The following is a 22,759-nucleotide window of genomic DNA, read 5'->3' as shown; positions in this document are numbered from 1 at the left end:
TTATCATAATTTCTACACTCATTATTGATATTATTATATTAATCTTTTTAAGCAAGGATTGCCAAATATGTAAATATCTGCTGTGGCAATCCACTGAGAACACCAATGTACATGCATCATGTCTAAAGCTCTTTCTACACTATAAAACGTTATGTTACAACAAAATGTGATGTGCCCATATATAGACATGATGATGTCATATCACTACCATATTTGGTCATATCACTTCCATATTTGGGCACATCAGACTTTTTTTTGTCAAACTGGTTTGATAGTGTAGACAGAGCTTTACATGTCAAGTTGATTATGCCAAAAAAATAAACAAAATAATAGAAAGAAATATAGGATTTGAACTAATCACTAGAGTGACTGGTAGCCAATTTTCTTTTCAACCACTCAACCACAATACGAATCATTCCTGCGGTTTTCTGGCCATGTTGTAGTTTATCGTACAACCTAAGTCATTGCCAATAAACCAACACAATTTCCTTATTATACAATTGTTAACGAGTAGGCGAGATATTAATTATGTTGACGCTTAACTAGTAAGTGGGCGGATTCCTACATCCGATAATTAAACATTTCCATGAGAAATAATTGTTTTCAGAAATAGTTTCGCATTTTTCATTTTTGAAGTATACATTTATTGGTACTGTAGTATGCAAATTGTTTCTTTTGATGTACTAACCTTTCAGGATAAACAACGACGGCCATTCACAAAAACCCTGCCAGCCCGGAGAGGAGATAGGCACCACTGGGAGATATGGCTTATGCCTGTGTATCGTTATCATGATGAGTACTACTGTATCTCATCTGCTACGCCCCTACGATCATCTAGGTCATGGGACAACTAAAACTTGTACTAACCTTTCTTGTGTCAAAGTTTCCATCTAGATGTTTGTAGAGGTAACCTTCTAAGTATGAATAGAACCTTGTGGTTGGAGGAAATATTGACAAACAAACAGCTATAATCTCCCAGCCCTTCATTAAGCTATCACTATGAAAAAAATAAAAAATTATTAATGTCATTATGTTAAAAAATGTTTTTGTTTTAAATTTCCATATGCATTCAACAGTGATTAATCGCCAATTACAAGATGGATAAACTGTTTTATAATTTATCATGCTTATAAATTAAGTCTCATTTGAGGCTTAGGGAGTGGAACTAGGGCAGGATTAAACCCCGGACCTTGGGATTGGAAGGCAACCACCAAGCTACAGTTCCACTACATGTTCATATGTTAAACAGTGGGACCAGGTAAACCAGATATGATTACACCGAGAGTGTGGACATTTTAAGGACACATGATCCATCCGAGATGATCTCAATCATTTGGTTGTTGGCTGTATTAAGAATCTGAGGTTATATTATGACTTTCAAGATGAATTCTTTGTTTCCTAGAAAAGACCCTCCATGGAAATTTCAATTCAATTCAAATTTATTTCAGACACACTGTTCATATGACTGATATTAACAGTATTTTAAAATTCAACCACTTATTCAACACTGAAAAACAAAATCCTAATAAAATCTTGTACAAGACTTGGTACTCTAACAATTAGGATTTGAACTCACGACCCTGGAATTGGTAAGCAAGCAGAGTACCACAAAGCTACATTGCCAAGATAAATAGACAGAATAATTCTAAAGACTTACTCTCTACGGTTGTCTGTTGTTTGTTTACACAACTGTATGAATATCTCGTCTCGTAGCTTTGGCTTTTTCCATCCACGCGTCGTAAGTTCTAAGATCGATGTCTCGCGCGTGAACCCTTTAAGTTTCTTATCGCTCATATAACATTGAATTAGTAAACAATCAGTTAAGTCAAATAAAATTATATTTTGTAAAACTTCAGAAAAAAACCCATAAATACAATATCTATATTTAAACTAGATATAGAGAAGGATTGGAAGAAAGTTTAGTAAGAGCAGCAACCAGATTCTGCCTGCTATGGACATTATTTTAATGTGGTGATAACTATTAATGTTAAGCTCTGTCTACACTATCAAACTTTATGTGAAAAAAAATGTGATGTGCCCATATGGACATGATGATGTCATATCACTACCATATTTGGGCACATCACACTTTTTTTTGTTAAACTAGTTTGATAGTGTATAGACAGAGCTTAATTCATTCATGATTTAGTAATAAAATCATCTTCACCGTAATCCAGCACATTTTTTTTAAACATAATATCAATTTTATTGAAATTAGAGGGAGGGAACTTTGTAACAGAAATGTTCTATTTTAGTAGAATGATATCAAAGGATATATTTAAAAGATTCCAGTGCTTCACGTTTGACTTCCTTATCGCGTGTCATCAGCATGGGTTTCTTTATCGGTTCCTGTTGAAACAAAAGATTTAAACAGTTTTTTTTCCAGATGATGTAAATGTAAATCATAATGAACAACTCATGCTTATTTATATAACAACTTTCAGTTTACACATTTCATGATGTAATGTCTAAATCGATTAAAATGATATTTTAAATTTAATGATAATAATGTGAACATATTGAAAATATATTGCAAAAATTATAGACAGTAAAAATTACAGGCAGCAAAAATTTAGGGTACACTAAACAAAATTATATCTATCTATAATGACGTTTTCAGTTATATTAACGATATTAAAAACGTAATATCAGAGTAGTCATATAAATTTGTTTAACGTTCAAATCAAAAGGTGTGTAAAGTAATAAGGCAATTTATACAAACATATGGCAATGAATGTAGTTGTTGTTGTAGTGGAGCCTGCCACTTAAATATCTTAATTTACCAAAAAAAATAAATGACTAAAGTTGCTTAAAATATAGAAAAAACTGAGGTAACATGCTCTAGAGCGAAATTACAGAGGGATAAAATGATGATTTAAAAGCATGTTAAGCTCTGGTTCCCACAAAGATGAATGCAACAATGTGATTGTATGCGATTACATCTTTGTGTTGCATTTTAAGTGCGAACCAAGCTTTAAATATTAAATGTTTAAAGGATTTGTACTGTTACTTTCTGCCATCATCCAAATCTGTTTGGAACACTCAAAGCAGTGGGCTAATACATTTTTCACCTTTCTACAGTAATGTTCAAAAACTATTTGGATAATTAATGCAAACTTACTTTTGTCCAAGAAAGCATATGCGCTAATGAAACCGGTTTCCTGAAAATTCCCTTCTTGTGTTTGTTTAGATTCTCCACGGCATATTTCTCAAGTTCCGTTTCGGATGCTGTTGGTTTTTTCGTTTTATTTGCTATCACCAATGATGAACTAGTCTGCATATTTGTAGGAATTGTTCCATGCTTTGTCTGCAAAAAAAAAAAAGGATAAATCTTACATATACTGTAAAAAAACTAAAAGTGAATTCTATATTTCAACTGCAAGCAATTAAAAGAGTAATATAGACATATAGAACACAAAAATGAAAATTGTCCAGACTAGGAAAAAATGTATAAAGATGTATTTGATGGCCGCGTTACATTAGTAGAGTATATGAGGTTCAGTAAAGCATGAAGGAGCACCATATGCACAAATAATTGCATCTAGTTTAGAGTATGTTGCAACAGTTACAGATTTACAATTATATATTGACGACTGGATTGAGAGTCTATCTATTGGAACATCACAAATTACTAAATCTGATGAATTTGAAATTGTATAAATCATCTATATTCCTAATCATAACTTTTGAATATCATCTTCTGGATGAGACATAAAGATGATGGTTCTATGCTCAACATGGCACAGTAGTAGCACACTCATTCAAGGTCTGTTATAATTTAGTATCTTGTTCATGAAAATAAACATTTTTTTTTTACATTCACACCATCCAACAGCAAATAAAATACAAAATGGTACCCCATGCTTTCTAAACCAAGTCTATGTCTATGACTTAGGTAGCGGGGCTGTATTGTGGTACTGTATTGTGACATAATTTGAACCAATGAATTGGTAACAAAGCCACAGTGCCACTACTAGAGGTACCAATACAATTTCTACACCCTGATTAATTCAATTCTATAGGTTGTATTTTGTATATTAAAACAACAGTCAACCCTAATAGAAACACTACACAAAGTCTCCTATACAATATTTAATAACATATTAACTTCTTTTTTATATAAACATTGTTTAACATACGATTAGAAATAAATAGAAACTACCTGTGAACATTGTTTTTGTATATCATCATCAGACTTGGAACACATAGCATTCAAATGGTGTAAAGGTAATTTTATAACATACAACATAAACAATGAAGGCAGACACAGTACATAGTTCACAGTGTAGCAGTACAAGATCACCAGAGATATCATTCAGTTATTTATCGTTATAGAGTTGAAGTTTAACCTTTAGAAATGTTGTTGAATATTGACAAGGAGGGATCACATAGGTGGCACACTGGTTTAAGGATAAGTAGTAAACAATATAAACTTTCTCTAGGTCTCTATGTTATTCATGTCAGTGGAAAAAAGTTTAGTCTGAATTCTAAATATTGAAACTAAATATCTAGTAGAGCCTCCCTCCTCTGGGACACACATATTCAGGGGACACTCACCTGGACACTATAGCCAACAAATATTCAAGGCATATTATATTATTTAAGGGACATTAAAATGTTGGGTCTTGAAAGTGACCCCTCAACGAAAAAAAAAAATAAATACAGCAAAGAAAACAAAAATAATAAACAAAATATTAAATTAAAAAAAATAATTAAACAAAAATAAAATTATCAAAGTTTAAAAAATAAATAAACAAAAATAAAATTATCAAAGTTTAAAAAATAAATAAACAAAAATAAATAAATAAATTTTTAAACACACATTAGTGGCCGAGGACAATTAATGGTTTCTGTAAAAAGCGGTCACGCAAAACTTCATTGACAAACCATTAATGAGATGTGTTTGCGGCTTTAAAGAATGCCACTGTGACCATAAAACTACTGTAAACATCCTAAAAATTAAATCACAACCCAAAAGATCCTAGTCAATATAATAAAATGTAATAATCATCATCATATATACCTTTGATTTAAATACATCCTCAACATATGCTTTAATAGCAATACAAGTAAAGTACTCTGTACACATGATGAAAACAACTGTGTTAACCTGACGCTAACCACATTACGAATAAACGTTAAATGTGAAACTAGTTTAATATACAAATCCACATGGATCGTTGGAAAGTTCAATGATACTATAAATAGAGTATGAAGGAATACTCGGGAATAAAAACAGGTACTGTAGTCTAAGATAGTCATGTGGTTGGATTAACTATATGTAATAACAAAGCAATAAAGGAAGAGCATGTGATTTTGGTAGCAAGGTGTGTTGCTAACCAGTCTGTCATTCAACATTATCGTTTACCATTACCACTTCCTATTATAAACTAAGATACAACACCCATCTCTCATTTCCTCCCTCTCCCCTCCTCCTTCTTACAAGTACATTAGAAATGTAATGGAAACAGTAGTTCAACAATGCATGTTCAGACATGGTAGTACATTTAGGGCAGCCTAAAGGCCAATTTACACAGACGAGTGGTAACAGTAAGCGGTAAACAAAAATATATTGTCAATGTATTTCTTATGACTATTTAAACAAACTCGGAACACACAGGCGGTTGAGCAGAAACCTGCTCAGGAGAGATACAGATTCTGGGACAAACATGCAGTTTCCGCTTACTGTTCGTCTGTGTGAACTGGCCTTAAGATGGTCATGTGACAATGTTTAACATTGCTGATGTAATATATAAAGGAAGGATACAAGTTGGTATAATTTACTAGTAGTGGTGGGTGAGGAATCTACTCTAAATTTCTTCAATTCAGTTTCGGAACAATATATAACAGACTATATTAAACACAGCATCTACTCCAAATATGAAATTTGCCCTTTGTTGTTACTTGTTCGAGTATACTAGACTTACTACCAGGCTCAAATATTTCCATTGCAAATTAAGGTGTGAACTGTAGGCGTACATCTAGGGCAGTCTAAATGGTAGTCATGTGGTATTAAACTAAACTAATATTGCTGATATAAAAAAAATGATGAAGATGACTTGCTTTATTTGTTCAACAAAAAAAGAGCATGTTGCACTAACTCAGTAATGGGAAAATACAAATAAAAAGTTTTTGAAGGAAGTCTTTCGGTAATTTGTAATATAAATATTGGGAATAAAGTGGGATTTTCCAGGTGTTGATAGCCAACGTGAAGTAGTAAATCAGGTCAAAAGGTAAAAATCAACAATGGAAAGACTTGTATTATCAGAAGTAGCTTTTAGATTTTTCTTAATTTAACAAGTACTAGCTTTTTAGTACTATGTTGTTTGTAAGTACAGTAGATACATTTGGGACTCAAAAATTGTCCCCTTAATAGAGGTGTACCTTAGTGTTAAAACATATATTTCGCCCTTGTTTGTATCATAGGAAAGTGTCCCTATTAAAGGACATTTCTGTATTAAATGTATGTGACACTGACACACATTGTTTTTGTTTTTTATTTATCTGTTTATATTGTATATCTCAGAGCAAACATAATTTATGTATATTTTATATGCAAATGACAATAAATGGAAGTAATTTTACACTGATGAATGAATGAATACATGTAATAAATACATTTACAAACTTCAACTATTTTTTAAAAGCAACTTTAGGCTTGTGTCAAGGAATGGAGCTCCATCATTGGAGAGCATTTAAGACACTGAATAGATAGATGGAAGGTCAAGGAAAAATGAAACATTTCTAGTTTGTTACCTAACCCCCTTCCCCCTAGTATATTCAACCTTTAGATTTCCTTCTGACATCATCATTACATCAATGCTGTAATGTTATAGCCTACAAACTTCATTAACAACAGGATATCCCGCGATACATATATATAGACTTATTAATAATTATACTTTTGACGCTATGATCATGTATGACTAAAATCAAAACTGTACTTTATCTATAAAAAACTTGATATTGTTATCATTAATCAATTATGTAAATACGGTACTTTTTGAATGACAATTTCGAAATCTGATAAATTTCATTTTATTATACACAAACTTATTTTTAGGTTTAATGCTCCACTTTAAATAAACTCCCGACTTTGAAAAAATGCACCTCCCCCCACCAATAAAACATCATTTTGACATGTTCTGAAATTATTTTGATACAATTGTTACTGTACTTTATTACTTTTCAATATTGATAGTGTTGTATTTTTTCATGGTGTATTCATTTGATTATATGTTACCATATTATACCCAAAAAAATAAACGCCTCCCGTGAATAAATAAATAAATACTGTATCAAGCAAGCAAGATTTTGAGCATTAGAAAAGTTTCCAAAACGTTCATATTACGGACAGTTAATGGATGAGCAATCAGTATTAGATCAATACACAAAAATAAATATGAGAAATGAACAAATCATGCAATGTTTATCAAAAGCAAAACTAAAAACTAGAAATGCACAGACTGTTTTGTTTGTTTCAATTTAACCGATGCAATAAATTTGTTGAAAACAGTTGCCAAACTAAACCCAAAACACAATGATGTCAATAATGCGAAAAATACAAGCACCTAATCATGCATGTTCGGTTTGAAACAAAAATCTTTTATGTCCCGTGTAGGAGTAAATCCAGACAAAGAGTTGTTACTCAGTATAGCTTTCATAAATTGCTCCGTCAAGCTTTCGTGTCACGTTTTTTAAAAATTCACATAAAAATAATTCAAAATAAACAATTGAGGGAATACAAAAGTTTATCAGCTTATAAAATGGACGAAGAGAAACACAAAATTTGCAAAAAGGTAGTCTAGACTGTATTCCAAATTAATATTGGTAAAAAGATAAATATTTTGGCACACATGGCGTTTCATAAGTATAATCTTGAGATCTGAATTTCCAGACAAAAATCGATACGTTGACTAACAGACAATACATACATACAGACTAGTCTAACAAAATGGGTAAAACCAGTTGTCATATCTGAGACCTTAACTTATGTAACTTGCTTGATAATGTAAACACTCTACAATTTGGACACTTTAAGTTTTAATTTTATAAAGTCAAATTAGATAGCTTCTCTTTAATGTATAATAAAAGATAATCATTACATTTCTAAAGCTACCATACAGATGTGGGTAATCTTCTAAATTCAAATATACTATGTAGGCCACCCATCAAGAACGATAAAGTAAATTCCTCCATGTATATCACCTGATAGATAAAAATAATCCCACCTCCTCGTTTATCCGGGGCTATACTTGGTCATATGGTACAGATTATAACTTGCTTTATCTAAAAATACTTCAAAAGAAGTAAATTGGAATATCTAGCATCAATGAAAAGTCTATAAATCTAATTGCATTTGATTTAAGATCAATATGTTGTAAGAAATCAAAATAATTAAAATGGATGTTATGGCAACATATTCAATCCTTTATTAATACAAATTAGATTGAGAAGTATGGATAGTAGATTAATGGAAAAAAAAAACTCCCAAAAAACGGAAGAACAGTAAAGGAATAAGTTTCTTATAATTTATATTAAACAGTCAAACCACATACATGGTGACCATTAAATGTGCAGGCTTTGCGATAACTTTACTAGGATATTTAATATCTACAGCATGTGATTTATATTAATAAGGCGATCACATGGCTATTCACACATGTAGATGACTGTCCAGTATCATTTGATAAGAACTGCGTAACGGCCATGATGTTTTAACTTTATGCTTAAAAGAATCTGTCTTCGGGGGAAGTAAATGGGTTTCCGAGACAAAGTAAACTATAATTAATCACAAAATTGAATTCATATATTGGATTTTGTACGGAATTTTCAAAAATCAGTGATTAAAAACATGACTATGAGAACTAAAGATATTTAGTAACATTTTAAAATTATTAACACGTTTGTATAGTATAGTACAGGTTAGTCTAATAGTGAGGTTAGGTTTTGTATTGTTAGTTTTTATTTACAATTTTAAGGAGCAGTATTTTCACTGAGATGGCTTAAAAAAATATGACGTATTAATTACTAATAGTTACTGTATTAATACCATTGTTTACGTTTTTTCATGATGTGGTCTTCATAAGAGAAATAATTTTTATAATTACGTCAGAGTTTGGAAAAACATCTTCCTACTTAACTCAGTTATTACATCATAATGTGAAACAATTATCATAATCATTCCCATTTATGTATTTGTTTGTGCAAATTGAAAGCGTCATGTTTTTTATTAATAAATAATATTGATGCGATTCCCATTTATAAAACAGTAGAACACCATTAAGAGACTTTTCGTACCCAACAAAATGTCCCTTCAATAGGTGTGTCCTCTGAATAGAAGTGTCCCAAATATACTGTATGCAATGTACCAGCCCCCTGTAATTGGAGTTTTCCTCTCTTGTTTAAAGATGAAAACATGAAAAATTAAGATTAATAAAATCAGACTTTATATACGGTAGGCCATTTTGCAGTTTTAATAACTTTGTTATTCACTTCTGTAAAAAAAAAATGTTTATTTCACTTATAAAATGACAAAATAAACGTTTAACTTTAACCAAAAACCATTTTCTGACAGACAATGCAAGTATTTTTTGCTTTGAATTACAGTTTTTTTCAGGTAAATAATTTTTTTCTCGATCCAGTTTTTGGTAAAAGTGAATAACCATTAGTATTATATGACATTAAAATGGCATATTAAAAAAAAAATGTTTTAAGGGGACAATATATCTTTAAAGATTTGTGCTATACATCAGTGATTAGTATAGTGAATATTAACAAAAATATAATGAATGATTAAAACATATAAATTATAATTGAAATTCGTGACTAAGAAGATCTTGAATTTATGCATATATGACTAACAAGTTATAACAGTTAATTATAGTTTTTAAAAATTATACTTATTAACTCCGTTTCCTCCATCACATTATTTATCGCGGATGATTGAATTTTAATTCACATTTCCTTCTCTCACATGACAATAACAGAAAATATAACTTTCTATGAATTTCTTCGTAATATCAAATCTAATTTCACTTTTCCTGTAACGCTAACCATTGACGTCAATGCGAAGGGGAGTAGGTATACAGATAACAAGTCACAATGGCTATTAAATGAGAATAAATCAACAGAAAATAGGTTGCTTTATTGTTGTTAAGCCTAAATCTGAAAATTATCTGAAAATTATCAGACAAATGGTTGGATAGAGGTGTATACAGGGCAAATTCCATCGTGAGGAGGCGGATACAGTGAGACAATGAAACAGTCAAATATGATAATATACGATCTATTGATAACAAGACAGATTAACAATAGAAAGTGTCTAGTGAAAAACCTTATACAAAATAATTAACCACTACAAATAAATAATATTAATAATCATAATACATAGTTTCACTGGAACAGGAAAAAATGATTGGTAAGCATTTCTTGTAAAAACTCATCTGAACTGGCTATAGAAAGAGGCTTATATATTCAGACCAAAAGTCAATACTGGGACTATACCTGGGGATATGCCTGTTTGTGAAATCAGACATAAAGTAGGGGTGGGATTAGACCAGACGATATACGGTAAATTATAGAATACTGTACAACCTCACCCAATTGTTCCTTGGAATACTGTACATGCAAAACCATTGGACATGTCAATAGAGTAAAATTCTGTATTTTGTTTAATGATCACAGAATTTAAATATAAACAGGATCCTTCAGGCAACCTGTTACGATATATGATGATGATAACAACAACATGATATATGATTAACAAAAATTAATTAAGAATACTAGTACAGTATTATTGTTAAACACAAATCAATGTATTTTCAATTATATCCTAATTAATTCAGTTTAAACTGAATTCTATCACTTGTACATAACGGCAAGTCAAAGACATGTGAAATGTGCCACTTTCCCTATAATTTTAATACAGTAGAACCCCTATTAAGGGGACACTTTGGGGACCCAACAAAGTGTCCCTTTAATAATAGGAGTGCCCTGAATAAGTGTTGGCTGTTGTGATAAAACATATACTTTCCCTTATTCGTTTAACAGGAAAGTGTCCCTTTAATAGGGGTGTCCCAAAGGAGGGATTGTAATGAAGCACTAAGGACATCATTACTACCATTTTTAAATCACATTAAAATTAAACCTTAAGCAATGTACATTTTGACTAGTTTGACAAAAAATGTGATGTGCCCAAATATGGTAGTGACCTTCCCAAATATGGTAGTGATATGACATGATGTCCATATATAGGCACATCACATTTTGTTGTCACATAAAGTTTGATAATGTAGACATAGCTTTAAATGGCCTCCTTCACTCAATGCATCTGTTAGTATCAACCACTGGGATAAAGTTGCTTTGCTCTACAGCAGGACTATTAGTTAAAGTAAACTGTTTATGTAACACTTCCTTAGTTACTGGTAGTGTTGGTACTCATTACAACACCAAAGGAAATGATTAAAAATAATGAGTTCACTCAAACAATTGAAATGGTCATCCATCAAGCAGCCAACTTTAGCAAGACATGTTTCTTATTTAATCTCTAATTTTCTCACGCCTAAGTATACTTTTGTGTGTTCCGAGTCTTATCATGACCTAAATCTAGAAGTTTGCAGTTTTCTCTCCGGTATTACAGTCTTAAAATTAAGGTTTATCACGACTGTTTGGTCTTTAATTATAATTAACAAAATGTTTTAACAAACTGTGCAAGTTCTTATTCTTAGCAAATAGTAAGGACCTTAACCTGACATTCTCTCTAAAGTTTTCCGGTCATGGAATTAGTAAAACCAAAAGACTTATGGAATCAATATTTCCATCTTTCATCAACGGAATGACCTGCTTATGATCTCTAAAATCATGGTGGTTAAACTTTTTAAATTACCTCATTAGGGACTCTATCAAGTTCTTACAGTTAGCATACAAACTATATGTATTATAATGAATCAACAAATAGTCACTCTAGTACACTGAACTCATCAAATGAGGGATAGATGTTTTTGGCACGTTTCTGGAAATCGTTACCATATTATTTGAATTTAAACTTAATTCTTCCATTTAAATTGCTAATTATTTACATTTGAGTACGGTACTTAACGCCGAGAATTTTAAATATTTGTACTCAAGAGGATTGAGTCAGTATTTATATTATCTGCTGGTACGTAAATTGGTGTACTACTTACTACTAGCTGTATAAAAAGTTCACTTGTCAGAAAAAGTTTATTTTTTAAAGAAAAGAATTTTAAAATAAATATTTAATACAGACAAGCATTAACATTGATCTACATGTTTATTTTATTTATTTTAAGAACATACCAACTGGTACATTAACTTGATGACCCTTTACCAATGCTTTGTCTGGTTTTGAAAAAAATCACTTGTCAATGAAAGAAACAAGATTTGAAGAAATCAGTCGTTTCAAATTCAAGAAAAAGATTATTAATATTGTTTGTTTTGTTAAGTAATAACTGAATGGAAATTGTATAGTTTCAATTTCAAGTTTCAATTTATTATTCCGAATGTAATGAGAATTATTGATAAGGTATGTAAATGAAAAATTTAAAATAAAGCAAAAATGGAGTGGGAAAACCAAAAGAGCAAAGCTAGTTTTTATGGCTACCCTTATACATATAAAAAGAACAATGATAATAAAAACATGAAAATGACAAGACAACAAATAAGAAAAATTAAGGAAAGCAGGAGATGAATTACTTTCCTAACATTTTAGAATTCTGATTTTTCTTTACAAAAAATAACGATTTTCGGTTCTAAACAGCAATGAACAAAACAGAACACACCTAGAGAAACAAATTACAAATACTTTTTAAAATTTTAATGGTGAAACTTCAGGTTAAACTGTACTATAGTGCTAATGATGCTAATGTAACCTCTAAACTCTAAATTTAGAACACACATTATAATTTATCACCTCCTCTCAAAGAGCAAAAAGGTAAATGTGTACCATGGGAATCTACATTTTGTGAGAAGCAGACAGGAGAAGTAACATAGTAGAAATCACATCCTTTAAACCACATCCTCTAGACGATATAAAGGAGAGACAAAATGAAATACTCCTCAAGAAAGAGAACACCAACAACCACACTATAAACATTGTAAAACAAAGTTAAATGTATATTCATTTTATATTTTCTAACGCTCTGTCTACACTATCAAACTAGTGTGATGTGCCCAAATATGGTAGTGATATGACATCATCTTGTCAATATATGGGCACATCACATTTTTTTGTCACATAAGTTTGGTAGTGTAGACAGAGCTTTAGAAAATATAACATGAATTCATATACATTTTTACGTTGTTTTACAGCGTTTATAGCGTACAGGTAGGTTGTTGTAGACGGTGATTTGACATAATATTGGTAATAAGGATAACATGTAAGCGTTTCATAAATATTGCAGAGCCGACTAGTAAATTAACAATCTAAGAAAGACTAGAGATTTGGAGAAAGTCGGTTGTACAAGAACATAGAACAACCATAACTGCAGAATGACTTTTTCTTCACTAAAATAAATATTATTCTATGACGAATTGGCGGATATTAATCTTTGAAACTTCACATGGTTGGTTATTAATACGGCTTAGTGGGTATTTACAATTAATAATACTGCTCCAATTTGAGGGCAAATGAAAATCCCAATGGAGTGACAATGAAGGCCTTTAATCGGATATTAATGTTCCCTTTGGAAATTAATCTTCCTTTTGCGGTTTAATAATCAAATGGATTATTATAATTGACAGAAAACATATTTTTTCAAATAATTGTTTAAAATGAAAACATTGTGTCAAGGATTCTGGTACACGATGTCAATCCTCAAAGAGGAAAGCAAGATTGAGAAAGTTAACATTTTTCAGTTACAATTTTTTAGTACCTCAATAATTTTAATTAATAAAAAAAAAAAAAACAACAAATCTATTTAAAAACAAACCTTTTTCTTGTAAAAGGAATTATTGCGTAACGTTGATCGTCCATGCGCAACATCCACAAAGGATTTTACGCCAAGTAAAACGACACTGTTGTTCATGTTAACATCCTCAAATGTACTAGTCACATATTTACACTTCTTCCTATACCTCATCATTGTGTTGTGTGAGGTAGGATCAAATTGATATCAATGAAATAGTTGATATCACACTTGATATCAATGTAATAGTTGATATCAATGTTAAAATTGATATCAATATAAACGGATGAGTATCTTGATTTTCTTCAGCTGTGTGAATCCAGATTTAGTATTAGTAATTCCAGATAGAGATATATCAGCAACAAAAAAATTGATATCATTAAAAATAATTGATATCCATACAAATACTTGATAACGATAGAGACATCTATTAGAAAATGTAACTGTCAACTGTATGTATCCAGAATGAACTATGTGAGAACTATACCAGTATTATTGTTACATCTCAACCACTCAATGATGTCATTTCACACACAAAAACCTCTGTTATGAGTGCATAGACTTTTCATAATAGACTATTCCATTATTTCAAACGGGGGGAAATACCAGAGTAGTGGGGATTCCATGAGTCAGTTTGACTCATTTTATAGTACACTATATTACAACACATCTGAAGTACACTATTCCATTTAAATAAACCCCTAACTGGATTGTGTACAGTATGAAGTGTTTGTATTATGACTATCAAAACATATTGTACAGTATACTACATGTACAAGTCCACTCAATAGAGGAAGCACAGACCACAGCGAAATGAGAAAGTCGCTGAGCGTGTCCACCTTATTTGGAGTCCGGTATTGCTTCAATTAACTGTGTGATTGTGAACTCATTTACAAACTTATTCTTTCAATAATTAAATCAACAAGACCATAAACAAAACATGTAAACGAAAATGAACTTTTGCAGCTGTTGAGGGAAGGATGGAAAAGGTCTAGGCCTATGGTACAATGTTATTACATGAGAGGAATATAATATAAACAAGAACTTATATGTATACTTTAATACCTCAACACAAGATCGTGGTTGTACAAATAAAATGAATAAAAAAAAAATTAATAAATAAATCAAGAATAATTTTTAAAAGGTTTTTTCCTCTCTAAAACTATTACAAAAGATCCTCTCTTTGGAAATTATCTTTCAGGCAACACACCTATCAAGGGAACACTCAGCTGTGAAACGAACAAGAAAAATATATATGTTTCAACACTATGGCCAACCTCTATTCAAGGTACATTATATCAAAAGGGACGCATTGTTGGGTTTAGGATGGTGTCCTAATAGGGCTAAAGTCTGTATAGTTGAAAATATGGAATATCTCTATATGACATATTCAATGGAAAGCTCAGCCTTCGAGTTCAATAAAGTGTAAACAATTTTGCAATACATCCCTTGAAAGAGAAAGATAAAAAGTAGCATTTTAACTATTTCCTATAATCCTTGATATCATCAAAATAACTGACTACACCCTTATAAAACAACAATAACTACTTGAACTCAACGGTTGTATTTCCGAGAGGACAACTTAGAGACAAGTCAAGCCATGTTAACAGCCACTCTGAAGAAATATGAAACTCATTTAAGTTGCAATTATAAATTAAACTCAATAATTAAATTCAAAGGTTTTGCAAAGTTCCAATCGAAATGAAAATATTTCAATGAATTCTATATTAGATTACAACATGATTGGCATATTAGTGCAATAAAACTATAAGAAATAATTCAGAAAATTGATTGATTGATTGATTGATTGACTCACTCACTCAAGGGTGGGTGAGGTAAATGACATTGTAATGTATTGTAGCAACAATACAAAGTCATTGATGACATCACACTATTGATGACATCATCAATACCTAATCTAAATAATAGATAGCATATGATTAAGTACCATCAAGTTTATAGCTCTTTATTCTATGGACTTTTAATTGTTTTAAAAACAGAAGTAATTTTATTTAAAAAAAAAAAGAATGTTAAAAGTTAACTGGAACTGTATCAAAAGGCAAATATGATATTGTTACTATAAAACAACAACATGTATATTTTACAATGAACTATCACCTACAAGTTTTGGTGCTAAATGACAGGATATAAAAATCAGGGCCATAGCTACGTGACTTAAAGTGGTGCGGTTGCGATAGGGAAGAACTCTAGGCTAGTAGGGTCAAGATGTATATTGTTCATGGGCCTACAGTCCCTATATAAACATGTCTATTATGAGCATTCATTAACATTTTTTAATGATACTTGTAGGGGAACAATCTTTTAAATAACTCTTTGATGTGGCCTAGGAAGTTTAATCTAGTATTAATCAATGGGCAGGCCTTGTCTTTTGAAAATTATAGGTGTGCTACAAATTGCACTCCTCAATACATTCAGGGGTGCTGTAGAGGTGTGCTGTTTGTATGTTGGTGTGTAGAAATTTAAGCGTGTGATAAATCGCACTCCTCAAGGGCAGTTTAGGAGTGTGTTAGACAAGGCCTGAATGGGCGTGTTATGTCAAGAACTATATAGGGGTGGATCCACTAGGGGTAGTACACCCAACTCTTGGCAGCTAAAATTAAATTATGAGGTACTTTTTGAAATCTATTTTAAACTATGTTAGCACTCCTTGTTTTAAAAACCTGTGCCAACTTTAATTATGGTGGCTATAGCAGTTAGTAATTTGTACAGTATGGCATGATTTTTTGATTTGTTTCAGTAGACCTAATATTACAGAGAATAAGTACCTGTACAAAATCTCCATGCCATAATAAAATACCAATTAATAGAAAGTGAAAAACCACCATCCATAAAATGGAATCTCCGTTTTTCCTGTTTGATTTCCACATTGTTTCAAACCAATAATGGTTGGTCATACATGCGTAACAATGTCAATCAATTTGTTCAACAAGATGAAATGATGCATGAAAATGCAAGTTATTTTCTTTAAAATTTAAACAAAGACAAGTTTAAAAAAATATCCAATTAATGATAATTTAGCTTTGTAAGCTGGACTTAGTTACCCTAGCTATGATACATGGTAAACGGGGTGCAAATGCACTTAAAGATTTGCACAATGCATTTTTTGTTTAAAGGAAATACAAAACAATAAAAAGTATTGTTTTTCTTTGAAAAGTTGTTAACAAACATGTTATTATTAGAAAATAAAGTTCAAAATTCCAATGACATAATAAATTTTGAATTCTATATTTGTTTCATATTAAATTAAATTTTATATTGAAAATAATGAAATATCATAACAAATATCAGTTATGGCTTCATGTCATAAATCGAGGGCACATTATAATTATCAACGTGTTCATTATAATTATCAACGTGTTCAGACATGCAAGTGGAAAAGCTCAATGATTCATTAAAGCAAATGTACGGAAAATACTTCATCGATCATTCATATACCATTGGTTTGAAAGAAAGTTCTAGGTCTAACTTCACATCTCATGGCCTACACTTGAACCAACGTGGCACATCAACTCTCATCAAGAGTATAAACAACAGTATCCAAATCCTTCAGAAGAACAGCAAGAAACAGCAAAGAATGAAATCACCTAGATGTCATTTTTGCAGCGAAACCGGACATATTAGCAGTAATTGCCGTCATGGTCAACCAGTGTTTTGTTATATCTGTGAACAACTTGGACACAAAATGAAATACTGTAAAGCAAAACATGTCAAAGATCAATGAAAAGTAGGCGAAGAAGTTGAAGCCGGAACAGCTGTACAAAGTGCAAATACTAATATAACCAATTTTAATACTTCTGTTCCATTAACTAAGGATTATGCAAATGTTAAACCTGATAAAAATATTGTTACTAGTATATATAATTATAACAATAGCTCTTCTAAATGTAAGCAAACTCTTAATTTAATGTGTACTACTTGCCAAATTTGTTCATTATCTTATGACTTTTCTTGTTTTCCTAATCCTTCAATCAGACTTAATAATTGGTGGTGCGACAATTGTTTTATACAAAACGCTTTAATGGAACTACCTTTTTGTAATTACTTTAACAATTTTAATTATGAAATAAGTAGTAAAAAGGGCTTTAAAATTGCCCACTTAAATATACAATCACTTAGAAACAAATTAGACAATGTCAAAACACTTCTCCATGAATATAACTATGATATATTTTGTATAACCGAAACGTGGCTAAGCACCAATATTGATAACAATGAGATTTTAGTAGACGGATACAAGATTTGTAGGCTTGATAGACCAAATACTCAAGCTGGCGGTGGAGTTCTATGTTATATTAGAAGTGGTATTGCCTTTAAAGAAATCCAAGAGCTGAGATCTGAAAATGTTGAAGCTCTTTGGATTGAAATAAATTTACCATATTCTAAACCTTTACTTATAGGTAATATTTATAGACCACCTAATGCTAAAGTTGAATATTTAAATGAACTTGACAACATGTTCCAACAAAGTACATCATTATATAATGATGTTGTGATCTTGGGAGACTTTAACTTAGATATAAATAATAATACTAACGCAAGAAAAATTAATAAAATAGCTAAAAATAGTAATCTTAACCAACTAATTAATGAATTTACAAGAATAACTAACACTAGTAAAACAATTATAGATTTGATTTTTGTCACTAATTGTAATATTTCAACAGCAGGAGTATCAAGCCATGGAATAAGTGATCACTCCTTAATATATCTAATTCGAAAAACTAAAAAAACACATATTCCTCCAAAGTTTATAACCTCTCGTTCTTTTAAAAAATTTGACCAAAACAAATTTATAGAAGATTTAAAATGTATTGACTGGGATCAAATCAAGCTTTACTCTAATGTTAACACTGTCTGGTTGCTATGGAAACACTTATTTGGTGAGTTATGTAATCGGCATGCCCCTTTAAAGACAAAGAGAGTGAAAGGATCACTTCCTGAATGGATAACCACTGATTATATAAGATTAACAAAAGACAGAGACTACTATTATAAGAAAGCTCACAAAACTAATGAACCTGAAGATTGGGACAAAGCTAAACAACTGAGAAATCAAGTTAATAATTTAAATAGGAATTTAAAAAGAAAATATTGTACAAATACTATTAACGAAAATGCTAAAAATCCTAAGAAATTATGGAATACAATAAATAAATTAATACCTAAAACTAAACCCAGTATAAATAATGTATATAAAGATAATAATAAAAACTATACATCCAATGATAAGGACACAGCCAATGTTTTCAATGCTCATTTTACTTCAATTGGAAGTTCTTTAGCAAATCAATTTACTAACTCCAATAATACTAACTCCAATAATTATACTAGTAACACTTCAGAAAATTGTTTTGCGGGTAACAAATTTGAATTTGATCTTCTTACCCCTGATTACATTTTTAACCAGTTATGTAAATTGTCAACTAATAAAGCTATGGGTGTTGATAACTTTGATTGCAAACTTCTTAAACTAGCTGCTCCGATAATTTGTGACTCACTCTCATATATTTGTAATCTTTCTATGTTCAGTTCTAGATTTCCAGATGAATGGAAACTAGCTAAGGTAACACCTGTATATAAAGATGGGGATATGTCAGACCCTTATAATTACCGCCCAATTTCTGTTTTACCCATACTTTCAAAACTCTTAGAACGTGCTGTGCATGATCAATTATACTTGTATTTAAGAACTAACAACCTTATAAATCCCTCCCAATCGGGCTTTAGAAAAGGTCACTCTACAGAAACTACTCTTTTAGATGTTACTGATTATATTTTAGATAACTTTGATAAAGGTATTTCATCTGCTGCTTTATTTCTTGACTTGAAGAAAGCATTTGATACAGTTAACCATGAAATATTACTTACCAAATTAAGGAATTATGGCTTAAATGATATTGCACTTCACTGGTTTAAATCATATTTAAGTGGACGATCTCAAGTTGTTTGTATAAATTCAACAAAATCTGACACCATGAATGTTAATATTGGTGTCCCACAAGGATCAATACTGGGACCTTTACTATTTATTTTATACGTAAATTCACTTCCTGAATTTTTATCATGTAAATGTGTGATGTATGCAGATGATACAACACTCTTATGTAGTTCATCTGACCCTTTAATACTTCAGAATCAACTCAATATCAATCTAAACAAAATTATAGAATGGTTTGACCATAATCAACTCACACTAAATCTTAATAAGACCAAGCTTATGGTTTTCAGCACAAATCAGAAAACGGCAACATTTAAGAATATAACTTTACTTCATAATAACGAAACTATTGAAAGAGTTGATTCTTTTAAGTATTTAGGTGTCATTTTTGATCCTCAACTAAATTGGAAGGAACATATAGACAAAATGTCTTGTAAAATAGCTAAACGTATCGGTGTGATTCGTCGTATTAAGATGTATCTTCCTATGTATACTTTAAAAATGTTAGCAAATGCTTTAATTATTCCATTATTTGATTATTGTTGCTGTGTTTGGTCCAATTGTAACATAAGTTTTTCAGATTCTCTTCAGGTTTTAATCAACAGATTAGGTAGAATATTGTTATCAGTAGACATGTATACCCCTATTAATGATATCTTAAGTACTCTTGGATGGAGTAGACTTACAGAAAAATGGAATGAAAATATTCTTATAATGCTATTTAAATGTTTAAAAGAAATAGCTCCAAGATACTTAACAATATTATTTCAATTTACTGTAGATAACCATAATAAATGCACTCGCTCCCAAAGTAATAATGATTTATCTATTCCGTTATGGAATAACTCTCAGGGTAAAAGAACTTTTGTTTATAGATCAACTAAATTATGGAATTCTCTACCAAATAACATAAAATCAGAACTCCATAATATGTCTTTGGCAACTTTTAAATCTTCACTATAGAAATCATATATGTATTAACCTTTTTGCCTTCACAATTGTAAATAGTTTTATATCTGTTTTCTTTCTTTTTGTTTTTCTTTTATATTTTATTTTTGTTGTAAATATGTTTACTGAACCACTTTGGAAATCAGTACATCTGTATTGAAAGTGTATTTCAGTTTAAAGAAAGAACAAATAAATAAATAAATAAAATTAAACTTAAATTAAATTTGTAACGCTTTTAAATTTTCATTTCACTTAATGTCACGGACCTGGATGAATAAATTTGATTATAATAGCGACACGTCTTGGGTAAAAATATATGTAACTATTATATTGTAAGCATTGCACACTTATCTTGTACAAAAGGTTAGTGTTGGAATAGGTGGCTTCCACTCATCATTTTTTTAGTAGATGAGTATGCCTGCACAGTAACTTATTATTGCAATGTCATGTATCGGTCAGGACAAAAAATTCTTTAGGTAAAACATGCAATGTTTTCACTATTAAAACATGCAATGGTCTATATTTTTAGTATGTGAGTCATTGTCGATGCCTTGTTTATTATTATAACAATATTTTAAAAGTGGCCTGGTAAATGAGGAAATAGTGACGGGTAGAGGAGTATAGAGTGTTTAACTTATAATCATATGACAATAAATGATGACATTAATAATAATTAATAGCTAAATGAGAGGTACTTTAAAAAACACAAGTTGCTGATTCATATACCAAAATAGAAAACAACCATTCTAATATTATATTGCGCGGGTTTCCATCACAAATTAGATCCTTATGTCGCATTGACACAACAATGCAATGAATGTAGCGAAGTTAAATTCCGAGCTGATGATAAATTAAGCACTCAGAAATTGAGAAAAAATACTTGGAAAAAAGAATGAATCAGAGAATGACAGAGGGCGTGCTACTGTATTTTTTAAAAAACTATTTCAAGTCAGGCCTACTAAAGATAAATAATAACGTACAACATATAAAGCAAGTAATATTTCTGCGAAGTAATAGGATAACCGAGAAATATGGTAAACTAGAAAAAGAATTGAACATGGGTATTGGAAGAAGGCATGACTTCAAGATATACCAGTGACATTATCGTTGGTTTCAGTGTGAGGTATCCTCTCAAGCTCTGTCTACACTATCAAACTTTATGTGACCAAAAAAATATGATGTGCCCATATATAGACACGATGGTGTCATATCACTACCATATTTGGGCACATCACGCTTTTATGTCAAACTAGTTTGATAGTGTATACAGAGCTTCGGACTTTTAATCCCCTTGTTTATTCTGCAGTTACAATCTAGAGAACACTATGCACAAGAAAAGATCAGGCAATAGAGGACAGCATTCATGTTTTTCTTCTTCTGATACTGCTGAATTACATGCAAAAGTAGAAATAGAGTAAAACATGCAATGGTTGTGCTTACATTTATAAATAATTCACAAGCTATAGGCTTATTATGATTGATCTTATTGAAGAATTTTATAATGCTAAACATTGCTAAATGACAGTAATATGTATATTATTATTCCAATTTGCAATACATTGTAGATAGATACAACATAAATATATTTGTAATTTATAGGGATGTCTGTATACTCACTAGTGGCAAAAACGGCATCAGGATATTCCTTATAAAGTAAAGTTGTTGTAGCATTAAGCTCAGTCTAGCTATCAGACTAGTTGACAAAATATGCCCAAATATGGTAGTGATATGTCATCATCGTGTCCATATATGGGCACATCACATTTTTTTTCCACATAAAGTTTGATAGCGTAGACAGAGCTTTATACAACATGATTCATTGGTTACTACTGTGTACACATAATAATAAATTTGTATAAGCAATGCTTATGAATTGTAAATAAGTAGCACAACCATAAGAATAAGATCACCAGAGAGAAGAAACCCA

The 22,759-nt window shown here is 30.8% G+C and overlaps 3 protein-coding genes across 6 annotated transcripts in view; 2 read left to right on the top strand and 1 right to left on the bottom strand.

The window, feature by feature from the left end:
• LOC144847682 (BET1-like protein) overlaps positions 1–22,759 on the top strand; it is a 133,416-nt gene that overhangs the window by 59,544 nt on the left and 51,113 nt on the right. The gene's annotated exons all lie outside the window — the stretch shown is intronic.
• LOC144847620 (uncharacterized) overlaps positions 1–22,759 on the bottom strand; it is a 62,235-nt gene that overhangs the window by 5,864 nt on the left and 33,612 nt on the right. For all 4 annotated transcript variants that reach the window (XM_078704071.1, XM_078704074.1, XM_078704073.1 and 1 more), the window contains 4 exons: positions 3,122–3,307; positions 2,277–2,349; positions 1,658–1,808; positions 868–997 (listed from right to left, as the gene is read on the bottom strand). In XM_078704071.1, the coding sequence (XP_078560197.1) occupies positions 868–997; positions 1,658–1,808; positions 2,277–2,349; positions 3,122–3,307 (540 nt within the window). The remainder of the gene's footprint in view (positions 1–867; positions 998–1,657; positions 1,809–2,276; positions 2,350–3,121; positions 3,308–22,759) is intronic.
• Positions 18,293–20,978, top strand: LOC144847630 (uncharacterized). Its single transcript, XM_078704096.1, has one exon. The coding sequence runs from the start codon at positions 18,400–18,402 to the stop codon at positions 20,845–20,847; it is 2,448 nt and encodes an 815-aa protein (XP_078560222.1). The 5' UTR covers positions 18,293–18,399; the 3' UTR covers positions 20,848–20,978.

Source organism: Antedon bifida, chromosome 7, assembly GCF_963402885.1.
Source record: "Antedon bifida chromosome 7, ecAntBifi1.1, whole genome shotgun sequence".
Classification (NCBI taxonomy): Eukaryota; Metazoa; Echinodermata; class Crinoidea; order Comatulida; family Antedonidae; genus Antedon; species Antedon bifida.
The sequence above is the reverse complement of the archived record's forward strand: the minus strand, read 5'-3'. Positions and strand labels throughout refer to the sequence as shown.